The 20,360-nt window shown below is 36.6% G+C and overlaps 1 protein-coding gene across 2 annotated transcripts in view; it reads right to left on the bottom strand.

The window, feature by feature from the left end:
• Window positions 1–6,457: 6,457 nt before the first annotated feature.
• The window catches only part of LOC140156925 (aminopeptidase N-like), a 62,565-nt gene continuing 48,662 nt past the window's right edge, over window positions 6,458–20,360 (bottom strand). The window contains exons 2-12 of one of the 2 annotated variants that reach the window (XM_072179965.1): window positions 19,923–19,988; window positions 19,229–19,410; window positions 14,374–14,462; window positions 13,744–13,877; window positions 13,364–13,567; window positions 12,124–12,197; window positions 11,517–11,621; window positions 10,820–10,984; window positions 10,249–10,392; window positions 9,205–9,286; window positions 6,458–7,813 (exon numbers count right to left, since the gene is read on the bottom strand). In XM_072179965.1, the coding sequence (XP_072036066.1) occupies window positions 7,658–7,813; window positions 9,205–9,286; window positions 10,249–10,392; window positions 10,820–10,984; window positions 11,517–11,621; window positions 12,124–12,197; window positions 13,364–13,567; window positions 13,744–13,877; window positions 14,374–14,462; window positions 19,229–19,368 (1,293 nt within the window). In that variant the 5' untranslated portion in view covers window positions 19,369–19,410; window positions 19,923–19,988 and the 3' untranslated portion in view covers window positions 6,458–7,657. Of the gene's footprint in view, window positions 7,814–9,204; window positions 9,287–10,248; window positions 10,393–10,819; window positions 10,985–11,516; window positions 11,622–12,123; window positions 12,198–13,363; window positions 13,568–13,743; window positions 13,878–14,373; window positions 14,463–19,228; window positions 19,411–19,922; window positions 19,989–20,360 lie in introns of those variants that run through there. The other variant, XR_011859609.1, reaches the window with a different exon arrangement.

The following is a 20,360-nucleotide window of genomic DNA, read 5'->3' as shown; positions in this document are numbered from 1 at the left end:
TGCCCGACTTCAGGATTGCCAGGTCATCTGCGTATCCATACTTCTTAGCAATGGTATTGGGCAGGTCGTGGATGTAGATGTTGAATAAGAGAGGTGCTAGGACGGAGCCCTGTGGCACACCGTTCCTCAGGCTGCGTTGTCTGCTAGCTTGGCCGTCGCTGGTCTTAAGAATGAAGTTGCGGTTCGAGATTAGCTGCACGATGAAGGACACCATCCGTCTGTCTGGTACGAGCTTGAGGAGTTTGCATATCAGGCCTCTGTGCCACACGGTGTCGTATGCTGCTGTGAGATCTACAAATACAGCACCAGCCTTCTGGTTCCCTTCAAAGCTGTCTTCGATGTCTTGGGTGAGGAGGGTGACCTGGTCCACTGTTGATCTGCCCTGACGGAAACCGGCCTGCTCGTGAGGAAGCTGTGGGTCTACAATCGGGTTGATACGGCTATGGATCAGGCGCTCCAGTAGCTTGTAGGGGATGCAGAGTAGAGAGATTGGACGGTAGCTCTTAGGGTCATCCTTTGGCTTATTAGGTTTGGGTAGTGCGATGACAGTTGCCTTGCGCCAAATCTTTGGTATCTTGCATCGTTTCATACAGGATGACAGGAACTTGCATAGCCAGTTGGTTGCAGCAGAGCCAGCATGATGGAGGAATTCTGGGTGGATACTGTCTGGTCCAGGTGCCTTACCTGCTTTGAGTAGTTTCAAAGCATCTTCTACTTCCTGCATGGTGTAATCGCTGCAGAGATCGGAGGTGGATGGCATCTTCCAAGGATCGGACACTTCCTTCTTAACCCGCCTGGAGTGATCACGGTCAGGGTTGGTGAAGCGGCCGTTGTTCACAAGTACGCTGGCGATGGCGTTCGCAGTTACTGGACACTTTCCGGCGTTTGGTGTTGATCTGCCTGTCAGGCGGTTGACGGTTTGCCAGGCCCTTCTGCTTGAGTAGGTGAAGTCGATTGATTCCACAGTCTCGATCCAGCGTTCTTTGCGTTTCTCATCCAGTCTTGTGAGGAGAGTGGAAGCGCAGGAGTCAGATTCTTCCTTCGATGGAGCCGAGGTAAAGTCTTCATACAGAGCTTGGCACTCATCGTCCCAGCATGGGATGTAGCTCTTCTGGAACCCCCTTGGGATCGACGACTTGGCTGCATCTATGAGCAAGTTACAGTAGGCTGAGTATGTGGTGTTAATATCATCACTCTCTGGTGGTGGTAGTTTGGTAACACGCTGGTCGACCTCGGCAGAGAACTTGTCCCACTTTGCTTTCCGGAAGTTCCACCGCTTTACTGGTTTGCTAGCTGTTGGAGATACCAGAGCAGGTTGGGTTATCAGAGATGGTCGGTGCTGAGATCTTGGGAACTTGTCCAGGATTTTACGCACAGGGAGTTGGTTTCCTTGGCTGGGTTCAGCAAATGCCAGGTCTGGGTTGGTGCCAGTATTCCACCGTCCTGAGAAGAAGCTGTCAGGTTCCTTAGGATTGAACAAGAGGGTCAGGTAATTGGTAGAAGCCCATTCCGCGAGGCAAGTCCCGTCACTATTCTTGCGAGAGTAGCCCCAGTCAGTGTGCTGGCAGTTAAAGTCTCCTGCGTATACACATGGTGCTGGATAATGAGGTAGAGATGCATTGGTCAGGCGTACTGGAGGTGGTTTGTACACATTGATGATGTTGATGCCAAGCACTTTCACAGCGATCCATTCAGTATCAGAGTCGGGCGAGGACTGGGCCTCAAGAGACCAGTCATCTGTGTCTTGGCTGATGAAGGTTGCTAGTCCGTGGTGTTTGCTTGTAATGTAGCCTGCCAGTAAGAAGTTGGGTAGAGTTAGCTTTTCATTGGTTTCACGGTGTGTTTCTTGGAGAAGGATCACAATGGCTTTGTTGTTGACTGCCAGCTGCTCAATGATGTTCATCTTGGCAGGGGTGAGGCCTTCTACGTTCAGTTGCAACGTCGTTACACCGTAACCTTCGACAGCAGTAGCTGTCCGTCCTGAGAAGGACGCGAAGCTGGGCTCAGGGTCACGGCGCTGCTCCTGGGTAACACTGCGTTGACTAGCGATATGTCGCTTTCTTCATGGGACATTTTTACATAACGTTATCTAGGTATAGAACCTCATAATAATTAATAGAATCTTTACTAAAATATATAAACTTTTAATAAGCGGTTGGTCACCCACCTCTGCACATTATTTTTGTGGGGCCTGGGAGCACATCAGACATCGAATTGCATTCTGAATACGAAGAATGTTATTCTGATATCAAATAATTTTGATTGTTGGAAATTCGCAATAATAACAAATTTTATGGCAAATTATTAAAAATTGATATTTTTGATAATTAACAGTCCTCGAAGTAAACTTTATAAATCTAATAATATTTACTTAAAGTGTATGCAGCTGGGAGGAAAAGCCGACGATCATTTGAAACTTTTTACTTTTTGTATTAAAGATATACATTTATCCCTAAAAAGACATAAAAATTTAGGTCTTTTGGGGAAAATAATGTGTATCTTCAATATGAAAGGTGAAAATTTTCAAATGATCGCCAGCTTTTCTTCCCAGTTACATACACTTTTAAGTACATTATCAGTAGATTTAGAAATTTTACTTCGAGGACTGTTCAAAAACATCTACATTTATAATAATTTGCCATAAAATGTATTTCATATTGCCAATTTCAAAAAATTCAAAATTACTTGATATCAGAAGGACATTCCTCGTATTCGATATAACTGATGTGCACTCATGTCACACAAAAAATACTGTTCAAACGTTGTTATCCGATCCCTTAAGTAAAAAGGTTCTTAACTTTCATAACGTTAAGTTAAAAGTCCTCTGTGTGGTTAATTATCACATTATTGTAGAATTGTCATACATTTTCAAGAGATGCTACATCTGATTACTTGCAATACTTTCATTTTCTTGCAACTATCCAAAGATTTGAATTTCATCGTTCTGATGTACAATAACGTGTACTCGATTTTAACCCTTTTCCCAGTATGCTATGGATTACTGATTTTTGATTCGAAACAATGTATTTGGATTAAAACTATTTTCGTCCAGGAAATCTTATAATATTATTTTAATCTCCCACATGTATTGTATAGAGAAGAATACGAAATCTGTCAGAAAAATTTGTAATGAATGAACTTTTCAGAATATGACCTATATGTTATAGATAAAATTAACACACTTTTTCCTTTCATACATTATTTATTGGCGTGATTCGCTTTTCGACGAATACAGCTTGAGGTATATTACCATACACACGATACATTACAAACAATTCAGAAATAATACAACGTGCGTTATTGGTTGATTGATCTGACCAATCAAATGTTGCGTAAGCATTGGAAAAAAAAAAACATGTCAATTATTACAATTACTCACAATAAGCCTTTCTGAAATATGGCGGGCACAAAAGGAGGGCGTACTTTGAAGTGAGTAATCTTTTGTCAGCTGAGAAGCATACAAAAGATTACTCACTTCAAAGTACGCCCTCTCCTTTTGTGCCCGCCATATTTCAGAAAGGCTTATTCTTACGGAATTTAAGCCATACTTTACAAACACTTGTTATAAAGTTTTAAAAAAAAGTTGAAAGCATTCAGTACATGACTTTCTTAAGGGGGTACTACACCCTTCGATAAATGTGTGACTATTTTTGCACTTTTCTCAAAAACTAATAATACACTGGTAACAAAAGTTATGTATATTATAGGAGCAAGGAATCCAATTACTACACTGAAATTTCAGTGACACAAGACAAACGTTTTGTCATTTATGATAAGAAATGAGGTACCGCTAGGGTGTACCTCATTTCCTATCATATTTACTGAACCGCTTGTCTTGAGTCACTGAAATTTCAGTGTAGTAATTGGATTCCTTGCCCCAATAATATACATAACGTTTATTACCAGTGTGTTATTAGTTTTTGAGAAAAATACCAAAATAGACATAAATTTACCACAGGTAGTACCCCCTTAAGGCATTAGTTTGACACAACAAATAGGCATTTATAGGATACACAATTTATAGGTTCCCTTAACGCTTTTTGAAAGATATCAAAAAAAATATTTTAAGAAATGTAAATATTTAAAAAGGTATAGCATTATTACTTTAATGTGGACCAATGTATAGCGTCATACTGTACATCATTGCGTTCGGTTACAATGGATCATTATGTAACACAGGGGTTGATGTACATAGACCGCTCGATCACTTGTTCAAAAATGTTCAAAAAAGATAACTAAGTCGAAGCCAACCAATTTGCACGTACTATATGAACGATAATTGTACAAGGATTACTTAGCGACTTCAAAATTTGAAGAAAAAATTCGCCTTCGGCTTAAAAATTCGGAAAAACTTGAAAATTTATGAAAATTCAGCTCAAAATCCAAGATGGCGGCCGTAAAGTGAAAATTGTCAGAAGAAGAAAACTAAATCGAAGCCAAGCCATTAACATGTCTCACATGATAGGTAATTGCATACAGATTAATTGGGGACTTAAAAATGAAGAAAAATTGGTCTTTGGTTTCAAAATGCACAAAATGGCAAAAATCCAAAATGGCGGATATACGAACAAATGATCAGGGCCAACACCTGTGGTAAAAGAAGTTTTTAAAAGTTGCATCTGTGCTTAACAGACACGTGAATAGGCCAGGTGTACTGATATTTGAGAGTTGACTCCAATGGACTTGGATGCAACTTTTAAAACACATGCAATGATATACAACGCTATTGGTCAGATGTGTTAAACAAATAAGGCTACAAATTTTTATAAAATATTCTTTCGATTTATTTGTGGATCCTATGATAGTGTACAGATTTACCCTGTGTATTGTATGATGCACAGTCTTTCCTGATTTCTCTGTAAAGGAATGATTAATCATTTTGGGAGCACGAGGAGGTACCCCCTCGGAGAAAAGAAAGTTGTCACAATCGCCTCAAATATGCACCCTCCACCCCCCCCCCACACACACACACACACCCTTTGTTTGTTTATGAGGAGAGGTCTGGTCCTTCCTTTGGATTCGCCCTTACCTTAGAATTGGGCCCTTATTCCCGAACTGTGAGAAATCACCAATGGACTTTTCTTTTTCTCGCTATGCCCTGTATATATACATTTAAAAGGTCAGATCAGTGCTGATCGTCCTAACTGGAAGCAACAACAAAACATCTAGAAAGTAACTAGATCGTAAACTTTTTAAGGGAAGAAAAGGGAGGTACGTTTATTTACATAATCAAAATAACAAACTCTGAGAACATCGTGTATTATGGTCAGAATTTGGGAGGGAACTTGAGGAAAAGCGTTTTACTCATGGTCACTATTACATTTCTAAAACCGCAACTAGAATTTGATCTTATCGTTCATTATTTTCGGAAAGAATATATCCAAATAAGGTTAGAGCAAGTCCTAAGCGTGACCTTGGAGTCCATACTGACATGCTACTCTTATGAATGAAAATATAAATATACTCGTTGCAAAGTACAAAAATAGTACAAAAAGACTAGACTTGACTGTATTTTACAAAGCATTAGAAACTACGCATATTGTTTAATAGAACACTGAATACAATTACGCCATGCACTGTCGTGCTATTACACATACAAGAGGTTAATATGACGAGAAAATATTCAAAGACTTAAATTCATTCAATTTACAAAGGAATTATATAATTCCATATGTGAAGTCGCAACATTTAAACATAAAAAATATGGAATGGTGATTTATATTTACAAGAACCGAATCCTCAAACACCTAACATTTATGTACCACTTTAAGCCTTAAATTAAATTAAATAGCAATAGCGCCCTCAATGTGCTCATTTGCTTGTAAATGTAACCACTTCGTCATTGACCAAACAGTGGTGTGAACGCATCGTACACGCGAGGAATTCGTTTTCAACCGTAGACATTCATTTCATTCCCGAGGTTATAATACTTTGCATTATTTTAGATGAATTGACATGTGTTTACATTTGTTACGCCCTCTGTTGGTCTGAAATACAAACTGCAGTTTAATATAGATTACATGGAGGAAGTTGTTTTTTTACATACTTTGGTTTCAAAGCAAATGATGACAAAAATAATATCGAACTTGCTTAAGGGGTACTACACCCCTTGATAATTTTTTGTCTATTTTTGCATTTTTCTCAAAAACTAATACTACAGTGGTAACAAAAGTTACGTATATTATAGGGGCAAGGAATCCAATTACTACGCTGGAATTTCAGTGACCCATGACAAACGGTTCGGTATTTATGATAAGAAAAGAGGTACCGCTACATTGTACCTCATTTCCAATCATATAAACTGAACCGCTTGTCATGGGTCACTGAAATTTCAGTATAGTAATTGGAATCCTTTGCCCCAATAATATACATAACTTTTGTTACCAAGGTGTTATTATTTTTTGAGAAAAATGCAAAAATAGTCACAAATTTACCACAGGGGTGTAGTACCCCCTTAAAGGTTCTACCAGATTTTTGTGGTGTGCCATAGACACCGCTGTATTATATTGCATGTCTGAAACAACACAGGGCGTTCTGAATGTAAACACGTGACAACAAAGATCAACTCATCTATAAGTGATGAGTTGATCACATTTTGTGTACAATACATTTTTATATTTATTTTTTTATTGATCGTCATTTTACTAATAATTTGAAATTATCAAAAGTAAAAAGCATAAAGCATATACTTCACCAAACGTAAATTCTCACATTCTTTGGTTATTCTTTTCTTATGGCGACCGTTATCAACAGAATGTTGTTAATTGTACAAATAATCTATCGAATATTACAATTATTATCGAATTGTACAAAATTACTTTTTACAATAAATAGTGTAGACTGTAGACAGTAACTAATGTGCTGTATTTGTGCGGAAATATCTAGCAGCAAATTTGCCAGAACTATTTTCGGTAGAAATATGGACAATTCTCCATAATTGTCCTTTAAATTCGGTACTTTTACAGAACACATTATATACATACCATTTCTGCTGCTAGAACTTTCTGTAAAATTACAGCATATGTTTACAGTGTAATTTTTAAAGCATAATGTACAAAGCATTATATATATTACAAACAGACAAACCAAATCATTCCTTCTTAAAACAACCAAGTTATCTGTTTTTCATCCAGAGACGTAGCAAGAGGCACGAGGGTCCATAGACAAGAGGCAGTGCGGAACCCTCTTAACATCACCTTTATCAGCCCTATCCCCTTTTCGCTTTTGCTCGGGCACTTGGCCCTAAACCCTCAGGACCCATGGACTTCGTCCACCCTGTCCACCCGCTTGTTACGCCCTGTTTTCATTATGAATATAACGATCATGGTCATGTCGTTATCATTGTCGAATGAATGACAGATCTAATTGTATTTTGTCTCTCTGTGTTTTGTTCCTGGTATTGGATGCTCTTGATCTCACACTAGCTCCGTACATTCTTTTTTCGAACAGCTTCTAGCGCCACCAACGGTAGCTTTATCAGAGCAAGGTTGCTATAGTCTGATAAAGAGCTGCAGCCGCTTTAAACTCTATGCCAATCATAGTCACCAAAAATAGATTTGATAGTAAGGCCCGCTACTATCATCACTGATAATGTCATAATGATAATACCTCTTATAACAATTTGACAATGATTTTTTGTACCCGTCTACGGCTTTACTTAATCGACATTTGTTTCCAGCCATCGTTTGATTTCATGGTAATTCATGTCCATCCATCGAATGTTAGCCTTAGTGTTATCCGATGCCTGATATAAGCTACTTAACCCGGCCTGGCCAGTAAGGTCACTCGCTATGTTTGCACTAAAGGTTTCCAGCTACAAATATACACAAATACAAAGCAAACATGTGGATTAATTTACCCATAGGAATTCACAATAATAAATATGGGGTGCTGGTTATTCAGTCCTCTGGAGTACGACATCCTATGTTAACAAGATTGTTTATTTCATGGATATTACGCGGGATATTACGGTAGGATTTTGAAGGATGCTGTACAATATCCCATTATTTACATGTTCTTCTGAATAGATTGTCTGATTAATTAACACCGTGAAAGGAATCATTAGTTTAAAGGGGCATTTCGTGATCCATAGCTTTATCCCCTACTTTTCTCAACACAAATTGATATTTTTATACCACCCAAAACCACCTTGCAACATAATGAGTGCATACAATTTTACATTCATTCGCTTTGCAAAAATGTGGTGAAATTATTTGTATTTACGTTCTGTTAACAAAACGAAATTACATCAGAGTAGCCTATAGACTATGCCATAGAATTTTGATTTAAATAAAAAATATGTTATTATTAGTCATGATGAACGCATCCTGTTGGAACTCAAAATTATACTGATGTGTATTATAATTAATAGTAAAATGGGCATAAAGAGTTTATATAATTAGTGACAGTAAAAGTAAAGTATACTTATGTTATTGAATGCAACATATCTTGCATAATGGCTCACTTTAATACTGAACAATTCTGATTTGGGAATTCGCGAAAGCCCGAGTAAAAAATCCCACTTGGAAAGCTAACAAACAGAGGGAGTACGGTGACTGAAAAGATCAGATGTGAAAATCTATCAATTCGACACAAATTAATACAAATCAGAGTTTTATGCTTAAATGTAATAGCCAGAGTATGCAAAATGGGCAAGTGGACTACGGAGAAGTCTAGAGTAGCCTACGGAGCAATGTGATAAACATAATCATGCATAACTTGCAAACGCGAAATCGGGATCAACTGAAATTTTGGGAATAGATTTTTTCATGGTTATCCAGTCACACATACTATAAAAAGAGGATGCTAGAATCACAAAATACTCCTATAATATTCTTGTCAAAAACATTGTATCATTGTTCTAGTGTTCACTTTTTAACTTGGTGTTGAAGTTCAAAATATCAGTTTAGAGAGTTTTCATGAAAAGGTTTAGCCTTCGGACAAAATAATATTATAAAGGGTTTGACAAAAATACTTTCCCCAAGTAATAGATTGTAAATTGTGGGAGGCTTTTACGACGGGAATTCATACCAAGTGGGTTTTTAGCGGGTTCGCTGTCGGACAAGTTTAGAACTGTCAAGCTTTCGTCAAGAGTAGCTCTGACTTCTTCATGACAAAGTACCCAAGAATGAGACATGTAGGCCGCCCCTTGCCTACTGATGGCTCTGAAAAGAGCCGTTCATTAAAGAATTTATTGTAACTTACCTCTTGTAATAAGAACGGCGTATTGAACCATATGGTAACAGCTTCAATAAGATCATTCATTAAGAACAAGCCACCGGCGTATCTAATGGGGAAAAATCATATATTGTTTGAACCATGTAATGCAGTACGTTGGGATAAAGCGCTGGCTACAGCTAAGTTGTAGATTGCTGTGGAAAGCTTCGCGAGTTTCAGAGTACTTCAGAAGAAATTACTGTATAATATTCATGTAACTGCTCAATTTATGGTGTAATTTTAAGCCATAACGTGCAAGCTGTATGCAACTTTCATGACTTTCAGCATTTTTTGCAACTGGACTCCAATTTTCCACGATTTAGGAACCCATTATTCATAGCAAATTAGACATGAATAGTAGTTCAGTAAAAACTAACTTAGTCAACTTTTATTTCATTAGCTTTCATTTTTTCTTTTTGCATCTGGACTCTATTTTTCCACGATTTAGGCAATTACCTGTTTGTTAACTTTGCACAGCTCAACTCGTTATTGGTTAAATACCAATAATTATATATTACACGGTTTTCAATTGTAAAATGGCTAATTTCGGGCGGTTTTTCCCATGTTCAGAATTCTCACAGTTAAACGCCACCAATATCAGGTGAAAATACAATCCCGTGCGAAATGCTTGGGACAGTTTATTTATTTTACGCATCCCCGCTCCCCTTATTCAATATTGAATGCTGAAAAATAGTAAAAAGTGGTTGCGCACCAATGTCTGCTCCAACATTGTTTCCAAGGGGAGGGGGAGCAAGCAAGTACATAACATGAGCTATGAAACGTGTCATGTATTTTTCAGTGAAAGAAAATATACCACTTCGAAGCATCAGAACCCAAAATGTACCTTTTTGGCTGCATAACTTGGTCAGTTTTGGTAAAGCAGTATTTTCAGAAATAAAGCAAAGACAGTCCCAAACTTACTTTTATAAGACTGTTAAACTCATGTCAAGTGACAGTATACTGAGACTATACTCCATTTTGACGTAAATATTTACAATGTCATGAATGTAATATAACACAAGATATAATAACCTTTTCTTTAACATGTCCCAATTTGATCTGAATACATTCCAGGCGAGATAGCCACCAACAGGATTTCCTTGACCAAGGTGCTTGAATACTTCAATAGTATCCGTTTGGCGTACCCATTCAGGATCTAATGCACGCTCCAAATATCTGGAAAATGAGAGATCATTATGAGTGCCCGCCTCTGTGTATCAGGTTGTCTTAAGTATAGTATATACAAGGAGACGGTAGCAGCAAACTTATCAACATTCGAATTCAAAAAGGTTGCATTAAATTTGTTATAACAGAAAGATAAGAGGCGGGGATAAAGTGGACATTTTTATTCCATAAAATTAACTGTATTTGTTTGCAAATTGAGGGCGCTATTTACATATATTTTAAGTTTAATTTACCCTAATAATATGAGTTATTCCTTTCATTTCACGAAAACAAAATTGGAAAATTTCCTTGCTATTTGCCACTCATTTTTCTGATGTTTTGATGTCATTATATAAGTGTATACCCCTTGTAAAGATGCAAACAAGATTTAAGATAAATAGCGCCATCAGTATTCAACTTTACCATGATTTATGCGTACCTGCTTAGCAACCACGGTTCTGTTGTTGCAGAAAGCGCTTCTAACCACAGTAAATTTTCACTGGTTGAATTTCCGTTTCGATATTGTTCCCAAGCAAAATCTCGTTCAGGTCCACCCGAAGAAGTACCATATGCATATACAAACAGTCGGAAGTTAGGAGGAACTCTAAATTCGTTGTAAATAGACATATATAGAAATTTAGTAAAAAATGAATTTAGTCAACTTTGTTTGATATGCCTAACGACATCAGGCATATAAAAAGTACGCATTTCATGTTACCATGACATGCAGATACCGGTGTGCAAAAATTTCAACAACAAAAATTGCATGGTTTAAACTTAACGTTGAAATTTGCAAGTCATGTTACTCAAGGAATCCTTGAGAAAATACTGAGAAAAGGATCTATACCCAACGTTTAGTAAACAATAATAAAATCAAAATGACAACCAAGTTAGTTGTGTTATTTATTCTAAGCACATACTTTTAAACAAAACAGATGCAAAGTAATCTAGAAAAACCGAAATTTGAAGCAATTTGCAAAGTCAAGACAATATAGGGGTGCCGCCATAGCGGTCGCCCTAAAAAGTAGGTATACTCTGAAGTGTCTTAGTATTAGTTGGTCATATTTAATGCAGAAGACCCGTAATCAAGGGGAAATAATCACGCCAAGGTGACTGTGAAATTAATTACTACTTACGGTTTTCCAGTCTTATAGTATGCCTTAAATTGTTCAGACGCTTTGTTTTGACATCCTTTATGCCCAAAGTTGCAAGCCAACTTGAGAATAAGTGATCGTAATTGTCTGAAACAAACAAAAAGAATTAGGCACATTATTTTTTACAAAATACGTTCCATGTCATATTTTTTTCATAGTCAGATATTGAAAGCAGTATTAGTTTAGTCATCGTATTCAACAACTTCCAATCCGTAGTACCATGAATATTTAATTTCAGTTACACAAGGAATGTTCAGCACACTGTAAAACATTTTTACTCAACACTGAGTAAAAAGGTCACAGCTCAACAGTTGAGTAAAGAATTACTCAACATTGAGCTCAATATAGGTCACAACTCAACTGTTGAGTAAAAAATACTCAACATTGAGTAATTTTTTACTTATTTGTTGAGTTGTGACCTATATGAGCTCAATGTTGAGTAATTTTTTACTCAACTGTTGAGCTGTGACGTTTTTACTCAGTGTTGAGTAAAATGTCTTTTACAGTGCACTCGCCAACGCTCGTGCGCTGTTTATCGTGTTTACGCGGCAATTTCGAATGATATAAAGGAAAAAGAACAAGTACTTACCTATCAACTTCTATGCCCGTATCGTTCCATCCAACTTCATCGTACAATAAAGAAACTTGATTAAAAATGTATTTCTGTGGATATAATTATGAATACAAGTGTATATAAACTATATCTCATTAAACTTTGCAGGCACTTTCCAGTTTTATCTTTATAAAAGAGTGTTTCTCAAATTGAAAAAAAAAACAATCGTATACAATAAGTATCGTGAATTTTAGTAGAAAACATACATTAATTCCATTTTAGGTATACATGTATTTGAAGCATAATCAATGTCATTTCATATTTTCACCTTGTATTTCAATGTTTTAGTTAATGGCAACAATGATTTTATTGGTTGTGTCTATGTATGCACCAATTCTATTTGACCATCTATTGACGGAACCACAGATGTACCAGTGCGGGAGATTTTATTTGGTCAATCAATTCATGATCGTACATTGAAAATCACTGTTGTGTACAATTCTGTATAGCACACTAACAAGTAATTGAATATATGAATACAAAAGCCACCTAAGTCCATACTTTGGCCAAATTGAGTTAAGCATGGGAAATTGTTGCTATACATAGGCCTGTCATATGCATGAAAGAACAACTCAAATTCATTCTCTGTGTCTATTGGGCATGTGAAAAATAGCATGTATGAAAGAATCACCCAATTCCATGATTTGAGTCTTGTAACACATTGATTGAAATCCAGTATGTATAAAAGTCCACTTGTAACACATTCATTGCTAGAGAATGACTTTTGAACAAAAATGGGTTTAATAAAGGAAAGTGTGTGGTTTATATTACATGGCAGAATGCTTATCAACATTATACATACCTGTGTGCTTTATTTTGTATTATCTTACTAGTGGTAATCTCATTCTAACATTGTTGTCTTTGTATATGATTCAAAAAACCCAAAAGTCCAAAATTTAAAATGAACCCCACGAAGTCCCTGAAATGCTAATCGTCATACCTAATACAGGTTAATCCACTCATTTGCACGTAAAACTTACCATATTGACCAGGTAAATCTAACTGAAGGAATTAAAATGATACACAGGTTTTTCTCTCAAAATAACTTCGCATGGACTTAGGTGGCTTTTGTATTCATGTATTCAATTGATGGAACCCCCGACTTTGAAACACCGCAGTTTTACGTCTGGGACACCGCAGTAATGGCCGAGTCGGATTGGTGTATATATGTTAATACTCTTCTACTTTTGTTTAAATTTAGTGGTTTGGTTCATACCTTCAAGTTGCCGTAAGCAGACGTATATCTCAGCATTTGACTTATATAACCTAAATATTCCTGTGCCACCATCCAAGGAACTAATTTCCTTTCTTTAAACAAGTACTTCGTTAGGTTCATAGCCAATGAAATGTTAACTTTGCCCGTAGAGGCGAGGCTGAATGCATCACCTATTAGTGCAGCACGACTAGATGCAGATATTTGCTGAAAATAAATGAAATGAAACAATAGTTTTTGTCACATTTTATATATATAGGCATAAAGTTAGACACAGCACAGAAAAACAACTAGATGTTGCCATATTAAGAGTTTTCTTAACATCAAGATCGCCAATATAAAACCATATTCGAAATAAAATGAATTCAGATAAAGCTTAATACCTCGTGGTCTGTATTAAGTTGATACTGCAGTAACCGCCAGTTATTATCATCATAGTTCGTTCTGAAATACCCCGTGCGGTTGATGTTTGCAAGTACCCAATTATCAGTAGACGCTTCTGGCAGTGGAAACCTACCTAAAAGAAAAATGAGCGAAATTTTGAATACATATCGTTACACAACTACCTTAAATAATAACCAGGCATCTAAGGTGTCAATCTATGACATTTGTCAATACTAGATAACTACTTTCGTAACTTCTAAATGTTTCGTTTGTTTTGTGTGAATTTGTTGTCGCTTTCAGCTATTTGCGCCATTATCTATACCGGTTCCTTGAACCTTCAACATGTTCAACCATAATGAATAAGGAAATCATGGAAGAAAGTTTCAGATGCCGGAGAGCTGACAAGTGATAGCGGGTTTACAGAAACTTTGATCGTAGCGTTTTAATTTAAAACTATTTTCAGCAATTAATAACATATTGTTTTAACATAACTGATGCACTTGAAACATATGATGGATAATCAACTCGTGCTACAAATGCATTTGTCAAGATCATCCTCGGCGCGTGTGATTGTCTTGACTAGTGCATAACGCTCAATATAACCTTATCATAAACTAAACTTAATTTACCTTGTGTTTCATTGAGCCAGAACATGTTTGGCTCTATAAAGGTCGGTCCACCATTGTATGTAAACGTAATCGGTGTTATCCACTCGTATCTGTAAAAACATTCAATAGCAAACACTCATTATATAGTTTTGATATTTTTTTTCGAATTTGCAAAGGTCAAAACAGCAGTCACTACATGACAGCACTGTCATGCATGGGTTCCAGAACGAAAGTTGGTCACACCACAGTGGTCACATTAAGCACAGATTCTGTGCACTAAGGGTCGTTTTATCTTTTTATGTTTATCTTTTCAGTTTCCGTAAGTCTATTGTTCAGATACAAAAACGCAAGGGATTAAGTAAGTTTACCTCCCTTGCGAAATTTATCAGTATGATCCATGACTGAAAATAAGCTCTGCAAAAATAAACATTTAAAACAAACCCGAGTCTTGCATATAGGCCCAACCAATTATCAGATTAACTTGCCATTGTTACGAATGAATAGAATAAATTATCTTTGCTCCAATGCAATTCTTTTGTATTGCATTTCAATATAAAACATGATTACCAAATCGCCAGATATTCGCTACTTGCACGTTTCCGCCATTATGCACTATGTGCGGGGAGAGCCTCGAACTGGCAGCATACATGAAAGGAATAATTATGTAACCTTACACAGAACGTTATGACTAGTTCAATACCCATTCATGTATGCTGCCAGTTCGAGGCTCTCCCTGCACATAGTGCATAATGGCGGAACCAAAAGCAAGTAGCGAATATGGCTATTTCAGACACTCGTTTCATCGCCAATATGAAAGACTTTTGCTTATAACTTGGCAACATGGTTAGCATATAAAGTCTGCACAAAAAGTAATTCAGGTGTTATAAATACGCCTATAGATTCAAAACTAATAATTGTTTTCACAATATTTCAACATAAAAAGAAGGATGATTTATTTACGCAAATTTTGATACCCCATTTGTCCAATTTTGTTCAACATTGACAATACAGCAGTGTTTTGAAAGAAAAATACCCCAATTTAAAATTTGCAGTTATTTGTATTGATTTGAAGTAAGAGCGAAGATAAGAGGCTACCACTTCAGAATAACAATGACTTACAACAACGGATACGGATACGGAAACAGAAACTGAAAAGATAAAACGACGGTAAGACAACTTGAGAGATAAACAGCCAAAAGAGAAAGGAAGAATCTGTTGTGAAGGTCATGGGGTTAAAGCAATTATGTGTGATTCGAATTTCTACGCCAACAGCCAGAGACACGGACAGCTGGAGGAGGAGACTTGCAGCCTCAGGATGGGGATGGGTAAAGTAAGGTACTCAGTGGCGACATCAGGAATTTTTTCGGGGGCATGGGGTAATTTTGGTTAAAAGTGGGGGGAGGACTGGGGTCAAGATATGAAATCTTACATTTATGTGTCACTTTATCATAAACTTGATTTTTGTCTTATTATTCATAATCATCATTTCATTGTTTCAAAATAACACGTAGATTCCATTACTTTAGATGGATTAATCTATGAATAAAGAACGCATTACAAAATTCCGCTCAAGACAGTAAATCAGCAGTAAGAAGACAGGAAGAGGCGGCGGATGTGTATTATAAGACAGGTCTATGGTTCATTTGAGAGAAGAAAAATTGTTTTGGCATAATCAGACCTCGATTTAAAGTACCTCATTGAATTCCTTAACCAATTTCCTTCAAAATTTTCAGAAAGGTGTATAATTTTTTTTTTAATATGTTCACAAACTCCATGTATTCTTACAGTGTTGCTGGTCAATGTAATCAATGATCATGACATTTGTTTGTTAATCTAAAACATTTATGGGCTTCATTCATTAACTTGATTTTATATTCGTCTGGATTTTGCACCATTAGCTGATCACGAACTGTCAATAAAGTCTGTGGCTTTATCACGAACATGTCAATAGAAATATATAAATCCAATTCCAAACTGAAATAAAGGGTATTGCCGAATCCGTCACATATAAAACATATATACTGCGCCAATAAAGTATCCTTACAGTTGGAAAAATAATCACAATTCCCAAACTGAACAATATTGGGGTAAATTTGTTTTTTTAATAGATGCACTAGCTAATCCTGCACATTATGACACCACATTGAATCCAATGTGACTTCAAGAAGCAAAGTTACAAGCATTTGATTAGACGAAGGTCCAGTTTTGAAAGTGACAAACTGGCCTATTCAAAAATCCACAGACTAGACATGTGGTTTGAGAGTGGTGAATGGATAATTTATGCGTTTGGCTTTAATTTAAAACAAAAGGAACAAAAGAAAACTGAAACAAAAGAACCGACAAATAACATGACAGTTATGAAAAGTACAGAGAAGTAAAAACTGAAATAAAAACTGCTTTAAATAACGCTTCATTGAAGAAACTGTGTTGTCTCTTTGTTTTGCTTGTTGGAATCTTTTTGCGCCTTGTATAGGTCAGTTTGTCACTTTTAAAACTGGACCTTCGTCTATTCAATTGCTTGTAACTTTACTTCCTGAGTTCACATTGGATTCAATGTGGTGTCATAATGTGCAGGTATAGATAGTGCATCTATTAAAAAAACAAATTTAACCCAATATTGTCCAGTTTTGAAATTGTGATTATTTTTCCAAGTGTAAGGATACTTTATTGGCGCAGTATATAATTATGTGCAACCGGACCCATTATTTAAAATTGCCAAGCAAACATTATTTGGGGTGCAAATAGTGCGATTTGAAGAGAAAATATCCCTTTTTTGCACATTTTTTTTAATTTGTTTACATCAAGATACAACGCGTACGCGTATCCACAGTGCATGTGACAGCGCATATTGCGGACATATTGTACACGTGACTAAACTACAATGCATATAATGTGTTACGGCGCTTGGCCCCTTATTGCAGAACAATTAACATGATTAAGGGCTCTCGTGTGATGCGTTTTAACAAAACAGAGAGCGCGATTCTGAATAAAGTTTGTTCAACTTATAAAAGGTGACAATTATTCAGTTTTTGTCACTGCGAGCGTCAATAAAGTCCCAACGTACGCTCGCGTAAATTGACATACGCATGTGCCAGTCACGCATTACGCAACACGCAACTGGTGTAATGTAAGTGCTGCGCCCAACTGCGTGCATTTCATTCTATATCAATACATATCAATGTTATGAGTCTCATTTTTTTCGCCTATCATAAAAGCCGAACAAACTTTAGTCGGGGTAATAAAATCATACTTCATGACCACTGTAGCTCACTGTTGAAAGATACACGTGTTTATACTTACTGTAAGCTGAGAGAAAAGTATAAATAACATTTTAAATGTTACTAGTAGTGCGTAAAATTGCCAAACCATGAACCAAACCATTGCAATATTGCTTATTCAAAACTGCGATCAAATTCCCTGTGATTTCTCTCTTCTTCTTCTCTTCCGTCTCTCTTAATCACATAGCCATCAGTCTCTCTTTCTGTGAAGCTTCGTCGCAAGAAAGATATTCCCGCTTTTCTTTTCTTTTTTTATTTTTCAATATAAGAAATCTTGTTTTGTTAAAATAACATTTGAGATTGGCTGAAACAATTCAATTAAGTTTAAACACTCACAGGCAGTGCGTAATGTTTGCATTTTGGCAACCCTTTCCTGTTCAACTATATGGAGTATTGATTTAGAAAGCGCTATTTGCTCCTCTGCCACCCACACACGCACTGTTAAATAATTTTTCCAATATTGCAACTGCTGTGTTAGAATAAACGTAAACTAATTTTTATTTACATATTCCTTCAATTAAATTGACACGTTGCGGTATCAAATTGCAGTAAATGTTTCTCACAATATATTTGTAGATTGCTTATTGCATGGGAGGACGACAGCTGCCTGGTAACAGTCTCGCTACTTTTTTAGTCTACTCTAGATATGGACAAAAAGGACGTTAACACCACTTTCAACAACTCTTCCTATACTTTTATACAGGAGCCAACCGTTGTTAATCCGTGATGAATCAACACTTTTGCAGTAAGCGTATACGCAAACGCCAGCGCACATCCGCGTTACGCGTGAGCGCGTAAAATTCGTCATGTCTGGAATCTGTGTGCGTATTCACGCTTACAAGTTGAATTCAGTATTTTGGAAGTATATATCGGATAAAGATTGCCGTTTTATTCAGTTTTATTGCTGATATCAACAGAAATCACCGATCTTTTTGTAAGGCTGCATGCATGACTGTCAATGATTAACTGACATTCCTCATGAAATAATCGGGGAAATAATAATATGAATTATACGTTCTTTAGCTTGTTTTCGTTGTTGAAAGGGATTCAATCATGTTTCACCGTTGATCATCACCGATTAACAACTCGCGTCCGGCGCGTCTGCGTGGTTTAATTCGCTCGGGCAGCTAAAGCTGCCCTCGTGAAGTAAACCACTCAGACGACACGGACGCATCGTTGTTAATCGGTGATGAACAACGGTGAAACATGATTGAATCCCTAAATGAAAGGTAAGTATCAGTAACAAGTAGCGTATCATGCGAGGGACATGGGGGCAGAGTGTCAACCCCCACCCCCTCCCCTCCAATTTACCGGGGTGACTAGCTCCTTTTATTAGATAAATCGACCGGGATTACTCTGTGAATCTTCTTTTAATACGTTGATTTTGAGGGTAATGAGTAGTGTAAAATTGCAAATTGGTGGGATAAACACAAATGTTCAACTTGACTTGACTTGGGCTACAATAATGTAAAGTTGAAGAAGTAGTCCCAACATCCCCCATCGCACACCACACCTACTATAAAACACTCACATTGCACGATTCATACACATAATGCCCAAACAAATTCCAGTAATCCAACGTCATTACTTTTACTTACCCATAAGGAGATTGTGCCAATCTATCTTTAGCTTCCGGTTCAAATAGAAATACCTCTTGTGATACCTGAATTGCAGACGACTGATAGTCACGTGATAGCGTAATGATGGGGAAGCCACTTTGTAAAATCCAAGGATTCATAAACTTATTAATATCATGTTTAAAGCCATTTTGAACTGCCACCTGCCACAAGCAAACAAAGACACACTCAATGTTGCATATTATGTTTTATTTAATATATACGCAAACGGCAGACAGTGTTGGGCTTAATATGAGAATACATATTGATGCTAGTCTACAGGTTTCCTCAAGCATAGATACAAATAAAGACGATTAATGCTCATTACGAGAAACAAAAAACAACGAAAAGTGATTTCCTACAAAGTACATGTATGTGTTTTCAATTATACATCATTTCTATTTTTATTTCAGAAATCTAGAAATTGTTCTTTATGCATAAAATCTCCTCAGAAAAATATTTTCAAAATAATGTTGTTATTTTCACATCTAACCTGTACTTTGTACTCGATTTGATAAAAATTATTTGTGTTGTGAAGCTTACATGCTGATCACACACATAATAAATAAAACTGTATCCATGACATATCGTATAATTTTGCTTTTCCATCTGATGATTTTTAGAGCAATATCTTAATTTTTTTATTTAAAAATCTTAGGACAGTGTTTGACCTTACCTCTGCTATGGCGTGCCATAAATCACTGGCACGTGCATTACTATATGCACGATTTCTTAAAAATACCTGTATAAAATAATGAGAACAGACGTAAGTAATAATCAAGTAATAACATTAACATTCTTGTCGTGTCTACTTAACAAAATCCAGATATACATTAAAGACCGTTATTTTGATTCCATGCACATGTGCTTCACACTTCAACACACCGTTTTTAAGATAAACCTCACATTTATTATTTTTTTCACTCCATTAACCCTTACTTCCTATTATCTACCACCCACATGACAACTTTCAATGCTTATTTTCTTCACCATGACAAAGCATTCAGCGCAATCGATTAAATTTATGAAATAGTAGCAAGGAGCTCACATTTTACGCACTGTCACCCGGTTGATTTTATGGTCTGTAGCCACAAATAAGCCTCCTATTCTTATG

This window comes from Amphiura filiformis, chromosome 7, assembly GCF_039555335.1.
Source record: "Amphiura filiformis chromosome 7, Afil_fr2py, whole genome shotgun sequence".
In the NCBI taxonomy this organism is placed as follows: domain Eukaryota; kingdom Metazoa; phylum Echinodermata; class Ophiuroidea; order Amphilepidida; family Amphiuridae; genus Amphiura; species Amphiura filiformis.
This window is presented reverse-complemented; position numbering and strand designations above follow the sequence as displayed.